The sequence below is a fragment of the Ctenocephalides felis genome, unplaced genomic scaffold, assembly GCF_003426905.1.
Source record: "Ctenocephalides felis isolate EL2017-DRISC unplaced genomic scaffold, ASM342690v1 CF-g0.4_SCAFFOLD_01886, whole genome shotgun sequence".
Classification (NCBI taxonomy): Eukaryota; Metazoa; Arthropoda; class Insecta; order Siphonaptera; family Pulicidae; genus Ctenocephalides; species Ctenocephalides felis.
Genome location: NW_020538040.1, coordinates 31,306,446 through 31,315,126, shown reverse-complemented (window position 1 = coordinate 31,315,126; position 8,681 = coordinate 31,306,446). Strand labels below are relative to the sequence as shown.

At 29.8% G+C, this 8,681-nt stretch overlaps 1 protein-coding gene across 1 annotated transcript; it reads right to left on the bottom strand.

Moving 5' to 3' along the window:
• Positions 1-2,320: 2,320 nt before the first annotated feature.
• On the bottom strand, positions 2,321-6,736 carry LOC113378070. Its single transcript, XM_026618582.1, has 3 exons — positions 6,700-6,736; positions 4,614-4,795; positions 2,321-4,344 (listed from the first exon to the last, which is right to left on the bottom strand). The coding sequence occupies exons 2-3, from the start codon at positions 4,777-4,779 to the stop codon at positions 2,336-2,338; spliced, it is 2,175 nt and encodes a 724-aa protein (XP_026474367.1). The 5' UTR covers positions 4,780-4,795; positions 6,700-6,736; the 3' UTR covers positions 2,321-2,335.
• Positions 6,737-8,681: the final 1,945 nt, after the last annotated feature.

Here is an 8,681-nt window from a genome sequence, read left to right as displayed (position 1 = left end):
ACTATAACTTACCCTACGGGAAGTTAATAACAAAAAGTGACATTTTGCGACAAAATGTCATATCCAAATAGTTTTCACTAATTAGAACTTCAAATCATTCCTTTAATTAGATTATCAATCATGACCTGATTGATGCAAAAACATTGACAAAGTTGAACAAAAATAGTTTTATTTCGATATCAACCATTTAAGTTCGTTCGTAAGCAACCCATAACACGTTGACGGATTTGTGGTGGCAGTATTTTCAGCATAGCAGGCGTACAACAAATGACTAAAAATTGCTGGAACTTCCCGTACCGTAACGGAATGTTCGAGGAATACTTTTAATTAATATTTTAACATTGTCTAATATTTATATGAATTATATAAACTGAATTGCAAAGTTGAAATTATTTGTTTAAAGTATATTAGAACTATAGTCAAAATTAAAAATAAAATCTGAATTGTTTTTGATATTTTAAAAGATGAATCAAAAAAAAATTTTTTTCCAAAATGCAAAAATTTTTTTTTCCAAAATCATTTGAATCATTTAAATCGTACGCTTAGTTCTCTCAAAAACTGCCATTTTTACACATTTAGCTCCTTATCTTCGAAATGGCTGGGCCTGTCTTTGCCAAAAACTAATAAACACTTCTCCCAATCATTATTAATTGAATGTTTTTTAGATCATTCAAATTGGATGCTCCGTTCTCTCAAAAACTCGATTTCTATTTTCTGCAGCCATTTCTCTTTATCTCTATAACTGTTGGACCTGCCTTTGCCAAAAACAAATCAGCTCATCTCCCTATCAATAGGAATCGAATGTTTTTTGAACCATTCAAATCGGTTGATCCGTGCTCCCGAAAACGTGACTGGAAATTTGTATCCATACATACATACACACACACATCCATTTTTTCTGAGGTATGCCAAAATGTTCAGAAACCTTCAAAACTTCGAGAAATGTAAAAATTTTCAATTTAGATTTTCGGCCCATTACAATAACTTACCCTACGGAAAGTTAATATTTCCAAGTGGTTATTTTGAAATGTATATATTTTGGCTCTACTATTGGCGACTTCCGAGGATTAAAATTTCTTTAAAATCAAAACCAATAATGCATATAAGTTATTTCACTGCGCGACAAAAAAGGCACTTTTATTTTTTTCCTCGAACTTTTTTTTAAATCTACTTAGAATTGCACGCTAAATTCAAATATTCTTGAGTAATATAAGTTCTTGAGTTTTAGAGAACGACCACAATTAGTCATTCGGCTATAATTATTGCAGTTTAAAGAATAATTAAGAGTTCTATCTGCTGTTTTGGGTATACCTTCGACTCTAAGACGTTGTACGCATAATTCACATAGTTTTTTTACACCTGTGATTAATATGTTTTGGACAAATACCGGAAACCTATGTCGAACTGCGTAAAGACTTTGTATTTCAACCACTTTAAAACTGAATTGCGCAATAAAGATGAAACATGGGTTCCTCATACTATGTGAAAAACTTGCGTAGTGTGTTTACGTTATTATCCTGAATAAAAAACAAGTGCTATAATTTTAATAAACCTATCATTTAGAGAAAACCTCAGAATCACCACGACGATTGTTTCTTCTCTGTGGTAAATACCAATGAAATAAATTCAGGAAATAGAAGCAAATGGTCATAAACCACAACCCCAATGGTATTAAGAGCTACTTATGATCAGCTACACAACCCCCATGCTAATGATGAACAACCTAGAACATCAACATCTCCTGCCTATCAAATAATGGATGCAGAAATGAACGTTAAAAGCGAAGACAGGAAGAATTAAAAACCGATATATTTGATGTAATTGATTTGAATTTATCACCCGCGCTCTTATTCAGATCGGTTTTTGGAAAATTTTGGAGATATTAGCAAAGAGCAGGGCGTAAGTATCCACCAAGACATCAGGAGTTTAGAGGATCGATATGAAAGAAGGTAGGACATCCACATGATGGCTGAAAATTGTTAGGGCTTATGAAGAAATCAGTCAGACCATGCTCGAAAATCATATAAAAAGGCTTTTGAAAGCATAAAATGCAATATGTAGTATTTTTTTATTGTAATTTGAGGTAAAACTAGCATATTGGCATATATCAAAAACTAGGGCCGTTTACAAATTTCTATTATTGTTTTCGGAATCAGCGTCCTCGAATTACTTAAAAACTATCATAACATATCAGGAAAAATTTGTCGTGTTTCGCAGTGTTATCAATAATAACTAGCATAGGATAGAAATAAATCATCAAACATACAACGGAAATATATTAAGCTAATACAAATACATAAATAGAAAAAACCGATTCGTGCTAATGTTTAAAATATCAAATTTCTTGTAGATCAAGATATTTTTGTTTCTTGGGCGTGTCGTCAAACGAGGAACTAGAAGATGTTCTATTTTCTGGAGACGAATTTGAGCCAGAAATTGTTGGAGAACTCCCTGGAGTTCGCTCCATATCACTTGTAGCAATTGCAGTTGATTCTAGGAATTCAAGAACATCGAAATCCACATCTTCGTCTAAAAACTCAGGAGAAAAATCCATATTCAAAGGAGAATTCGAATCATCCGCATCTATATCGAATGTAAAAAGTTCGTCAACATCTGGGGGTGAGGGCGTATCCATAATATTGTTCACAGTGGGAGTGACGCATTCATATCCTGCAACTTTTTCGTGTGCCATTTGGCCAGATGAACATGATCCAACACTAACATTATCACTCGTTTTCGATTGATCTGTCGGTGTTGGGCACTCATTATCGTGACTGAGATCAGTGTCCAAAAATGCATTGTCATTGTTATCGTTAATCCAGTTAACTGGAGCTCCAGTGTCAGTTAGTCTGCTATAACTATCAATTATCAGAGCTTCCAAATCATCATCGGCACGCGGATTTGCAAAAATGCCGGAATCGAAGAAATCAGTATCACTTGAGAAAAGAAAATCATCATGTATAGGGCTGAAATTACATGGCAACGCCATTTCATTGCAAAAGTCATAGTAAACTAATGAATGATTTGAATGTGTATCTTCATGATCGCTACTTCTGTCTTCTGCTGTATTTTGAGACACATTTGTTACCGTTGTCCCATTTGTGTTCAGCGTTTCATTTTCCCCTGATTTTGCTTCTGTATTTTGAGTTTTTGCGAAATTAGATTCTTGTGGATCAGGAATACTTATTGTGTTAGAATCGGAATTATATTCAATCTGTAGATCAGGAAAAGCAGATTGCAGCAAGTATTCATCACTCAAATTTCCAGTATTTCTAAATAAGCTAGTGTCCAAATTGTAATCATACTGATTAAGAATCAAATTAGCACTTTCATAATCCACTGAAGAATTTTCAGCCTGTTTTACTTCTGACTGATCTTCATTCTGTTCGTGTTTTTTATTAATTGTTGCATATTCTTTGTTTTTAGTTTCATCTGAATGCAAATCTGATTCTGTAATCTTCTGTAAATCTTCTGAAATCTTGATTTTGTAATCATGTCCATTTTCATACTTTGGATTTTTCGCGTTAACTAACTTGTCACACTCTGACTTTTTATTAGTACTTAAAACCTCAATTTTAGAGATCTTCATGGGTGCCGGATTCGAAGGAGTTTTATAAAATTCTTTTTCTGATAATATGTTCAAATCTGGTAATAATTTTTTAGGAGGAGTTTCTTTTTTCATAAATTGGTGAACATTTTGGAGATTTATAACAGGATGATTAAATTCATGTCGAGGAGGAGAGTCCTCATCATCAGGAGAGTCCAGTCCAGCAATACTACTGACCGCTTGTTCTATGGCAAATTGTTGTTGAATATCTCGACCGTACATTTGCTTCTCCATTTTTGAAATTGTTTTCTTTGACGCGTTCTCTTCGTTTTGCAATGCGTCATCCGAATTATGCAATGTAATTTGGAACATATTATTATTCTTGATCAAACTGCGTTCCGTATTATGCTTGGTGCTAGGTCGACCTCTCCTAGGCTTCAAAATCAATTCGGGCATCGTTTCTCCGATAAATTCCTTGATTTGATTTCTAACAGGTTTACTGTTTTTGAGCTCAAAAGGTATGCGGAGAATCTCAACATCATCTCCAGGAAGAATTTCTGGTTTCTCTCCAAGAGTCTGATCTAAAACTTGTTCACTAGTTTTTGCCTCATCAATGTTAAATTTTTTTTCGGGTGGTGTTGGTGGTGCTGGTGTTATTTTATTTTCTTTTCGAATTATATGTGCTTTAGAAGTAGGTTTTGGTGGCTGCACATCAACAACAATTGGAATCTTTGATGGACCAAAGTACTTGTGTTTGCTCCGAATAAAAACTATCGGGCGATCCATTGTAGATTCACCTATAATACATATATATATATATGATCTAAATAAAGTATACAGTTATATAGCACATGAGATCAAACTCTCAAGAAGTGTCATTTATATCTCTAGATGTATACAGATAAAGTTCTACTTCTACTTGATAATTTTACTTTATTCTACAAAAATTGTGACAACAAACAATGTTAGAAAAAAGTTTATAACTGCATATACTGTATAATGAAGTACAAATAAATCGCAAACATAGTTTTTATAATGTAATTTAAAAATATTTTTTCAAACTTACCTGTATCGCCAAGCTGAAACTTCTCAAATTCACCACTCTTGGTATCTTTCATCATTGACCCTTGCAATTTTCCCATCTGAATAAGACCATAAACTCCTAAGATTTTTCCAGCAGCAAACAAATCTTTAATTTCGGACTCTTCTATTCCAGTATAACCACAATACATGAATGCGATAAGACCCCTTGTAATATTCAAATAATAAAAGTACTTTTAATAATTCACAAAAAAAATATTTCATCATCTTCAAAGATTGTCATATAACTTATTATAGCATTTTATTCTCTAAAAGCTTTCTTCTATTCTCTCTAAATGGAGAGTATTTAACAGAATGTAAAAATAAATTTATAACTTTGCTTAATCGTTAATAAAATAATAGAAAAAAAAAACAAATACTAGATTAATTAATTCATAAAGATAAAACAACTTGGCAAAGAGTGTCTTAAAATTACGACCTTCCCTATAAAACATTTTGGAAAAATTTTTCATTTTCATAGTTTTGTAAATACCACTTATTGTTAGTGAATAAAGAGAGATCGATATAATCAGTATATTTAGACTAACAAAAACTGCTATATGACAAAAATCAAAGTATAATAGCTCATATAAAAATTAGAGATTTCTTAAAAATTCTTAAGTTTTCAATCAGAAAAATGTGAAATAAAAATTATATGCATATTAAAAATTCTAATTGTAAGTAGTTTTGAATCAGAGTTTTAGGTAAATGAATTTTACTTCTCAATTATTCTTGTACTGTTTGCTGGCTCGATATGGTTTATTTCTTTGAATATTTCTTATAATATTAATGTTATTAAAAACATTTTTTATTAGTTTTCATAATGAACATCTTATACTTTATAGATGACAAAGATTCATCGTTGCTGGTACCAAAATATAAAAATTCATTAACATAGTTGTAAGTAATGTTAAAAGCACAACACTTAAATAAAGGAGAGTTATGCATGCATATATATATATATATATATATATATATATATATAGCATATATATAAGAATATTATAATATTTTATATATTTTTCAATGTGCAAATAATTTAACAAAAGATGATGCAGAAACAATATATCGAGTAACAGAATACTCAAACGACTTGATTGATAAGATAGTTCCTAAATAATTAATGAATTCTCTAATGAATGAATCATTTTTGAAATATTGTTTTCATCATAATATAATAACAATATTAAACGAATGTAATATTTCCTACATTTGCATTATATAAATTAAAATTAATAATTTATTAACATTCTGCTTTTATGAGGTTTAAATATATATAATATTGTATATTGTTAGGGAGTTCAAAGTTTATATATATATATATATATAGCTCAAATAATAGTATCAATATTTATTTGATCTATTAAAAATAAATCTATAAATATTTGTTTAAATTATTAAAAGTAAATTTAGTTCGATAAATAAATGAAAACAGTTATGGTTCATCACATCTTAATTCTATAATATATATATATATATATATATATATATATATATATATATATATATATATATATATATATATATATTCTTGATGGTTTTTTATTTATAAGTATTAAAGCTCGACTTAATTTATATGTAGACAGAAATGTTGTTTCATGTAAACTAAAAATTAGATAAAATTAATAGAAGTAAGATAATAGTGATGACTAAGTAGTAATGACTAGTTATTCTATAATTTTAAACTAAAACACATTCCTAAAAAAACGTATATCAATAAAATCAATAAAAGTAACGCAATAAAATTTAAGATTATTTATCGAGTTGAGAAAAGTCAAAATAGTTATGTCGAATAAAGCTCAAGCAATGAATGCATTATTAATGTGGAATACTAAATACATTTTGAATTATATGTGCAAAAATTTTACAGTTACTAATTAGTTTAAATATGACTGATATTCAATATTAACTAGAATATAATTTTACATGGAAACAAAAACATTGTTGACTCGATGTAATTGCTGAACTATGAATGTGCATGACTGAGTGCAGCAACCGTATAGATTCAATAATATTTATATAAAGTTTAAGATAAAAATTCATTGTAAATTGTATTATTAACTGCTACATACCATTAAAAAGACCAAGTTATTTATAACTGCAGTGCTGCAGTTATAAATAATTATAATCACTAAACTTTTCCTAAGCACCATTTTATCTAACTAAATGGTTACATGTTAATTGTTCCAATAATATATTTCAGCTGCAAACTTGTTTCCAGAACTATTTAAATCTACAATTCACTAAAAATTAATAGAAACACTAAACACTTTTTTAACTCACTTTTAGAAGCAGAAGATACCTAAACACTATTAAAAAAAAGGTTAATATAAAAGTACTAAGTACATTTAATGTTGTTTCCATATAATACCTCAATGCTTGGAAGTGGATGCCCTTTAAAACAAGAACGATGTCGTCTTGAAAATGTGTTAAGACCTTTTCCAAATATTTGCTGTTGGCTGATAAAATAGCTCTATGGACTCGAATTGAATGTGTTGTACAAATCAACGTCATGTCAACTAGCGCTTGCTTCCGAAGTATTTGAGTTAAATTAATCCTGAATGTGGTCTGTTGGGTGGGTGACCTCGATACATACACCACAGGCATCTAGAAAATAAATCAAATCAATTTCTGGTAACGGACACATTTAAAAATTCGCGGTCACTCTCGAATTATTTCGATACTAAGGTGACCATACGTGAAGGTTTGTCCGGGACAGTCCCCGGATTTAGATCTTTTGTCCCGGATTGTCACGAGTTTTCAAGGAGTATAGCTTTATATTGAATCTTCGCAATTATTTGATAATAAAATTACAACTACCGATCATCAAATATGTGGAATTTGATGATCTGATGATCGCCTTAAAAAGTTTATTTCGAGGGTGGTTTTATCATATTTTGTTGAGAACATATTTATTGATATTTGTAATTAAAATCGATTAACTTTTGCCAGTATTAGTGACTTTAGTCAATTTTATTTTAATAATCAAGTGTTTGATGGAATTTTGAATCATTTTTGTTCAATTTTGGACAAAATGACATACTTAAACCAAAATGTGTACCATTTCGCAAGTATTACAGGGCCAAGAAAATACAAATAAAACCTGATTGGCTTTTAACTGCCACTTCAAGTAAGCACATATGTGCTAAAAATAGACCAAAAGATCCATCGGTAAAAAAAGAGACTTGCACTTATTGCAAAATCCTATTTTTCCGGTATGAGCCCGGCGAATATTGGTTACTTGTACCCTTTAGGTTCATGCTTCAAGTGCTAAAGTCCCAAAGTTAGACCAAACGATTTATTTATGAACTGTCTTCTTAAAAATAAGTATCTCAGTATGCCCTTATTCTCTATGTCATTTTGTCCAAATAAAATAGTGTTTCTAAATAGTTGTACTTTTCCTTAATGAATATGTTATCAAAGTTCCTACTTAATTAAAGTACTATCTTCCTGGCAGTCAATGAACAAAAGATGAGTAAAAACCATTGAGACTGGTTGTAATATCATTAAATTAACGAGTGGTGCTTGTCCAGTGTGTCTTGAGGCAAATTGCTAGAACTTCCCGTTTTATAAATTAATTTATTTTGAGAATGTTTCATATTTTTGTTTTAAAATTCGGAATTCGCAAGAAAATCGAAAATGAAAATTGTTATATATCTTTGTGTCTTGAAGGTTGCCCGATTAGATTAATTCAAAAAACCTTTTGTGTAGGCGGTGTGCAAAAAATGCTTTTACAAAACATTTCGCGATTTCAAAATTCTCAAAAAAATTTAAAGTTAGAAAAAAACAAATTTTCGAAATTTTTAATCCCTTTCAAAAAAATCTAAATTTTGAAAAATATGAAAATTAAAAAAAAAATATTTCTTACAATTTGAGATTAATTTCGAATATTTCCAAACTATCATTACATATATTATAATATCTGAAAAAAATTCATAATTATCAAATAAATCAAACTTAAAAAAAATAACAAATGTCTTTTAAACATATACATAAGTTGTTTATAAAATACGCTCTCCACCCAATTTAATAAGCACTTATAAATTAACGAGAT

What these genes read in the sequence shown, in the direction of transcription:
- LOC113378070 (XM_026618582.1), bottom strand. Translation starts at nt 4,779, where the DNA reads ATGTATTGTGGTTATACTGGAATAGAAGAGTCCGAAATTAAAGATTTG. An exon ending in GTTTCAGCTTGGCGATACAG is followed by an intron (nt 4,345 to 4,613) that starts GTAAGTTTGAAA and finishes TATGTATTATAG; the next exon opens with GTGAATCTACAATGGATCGC.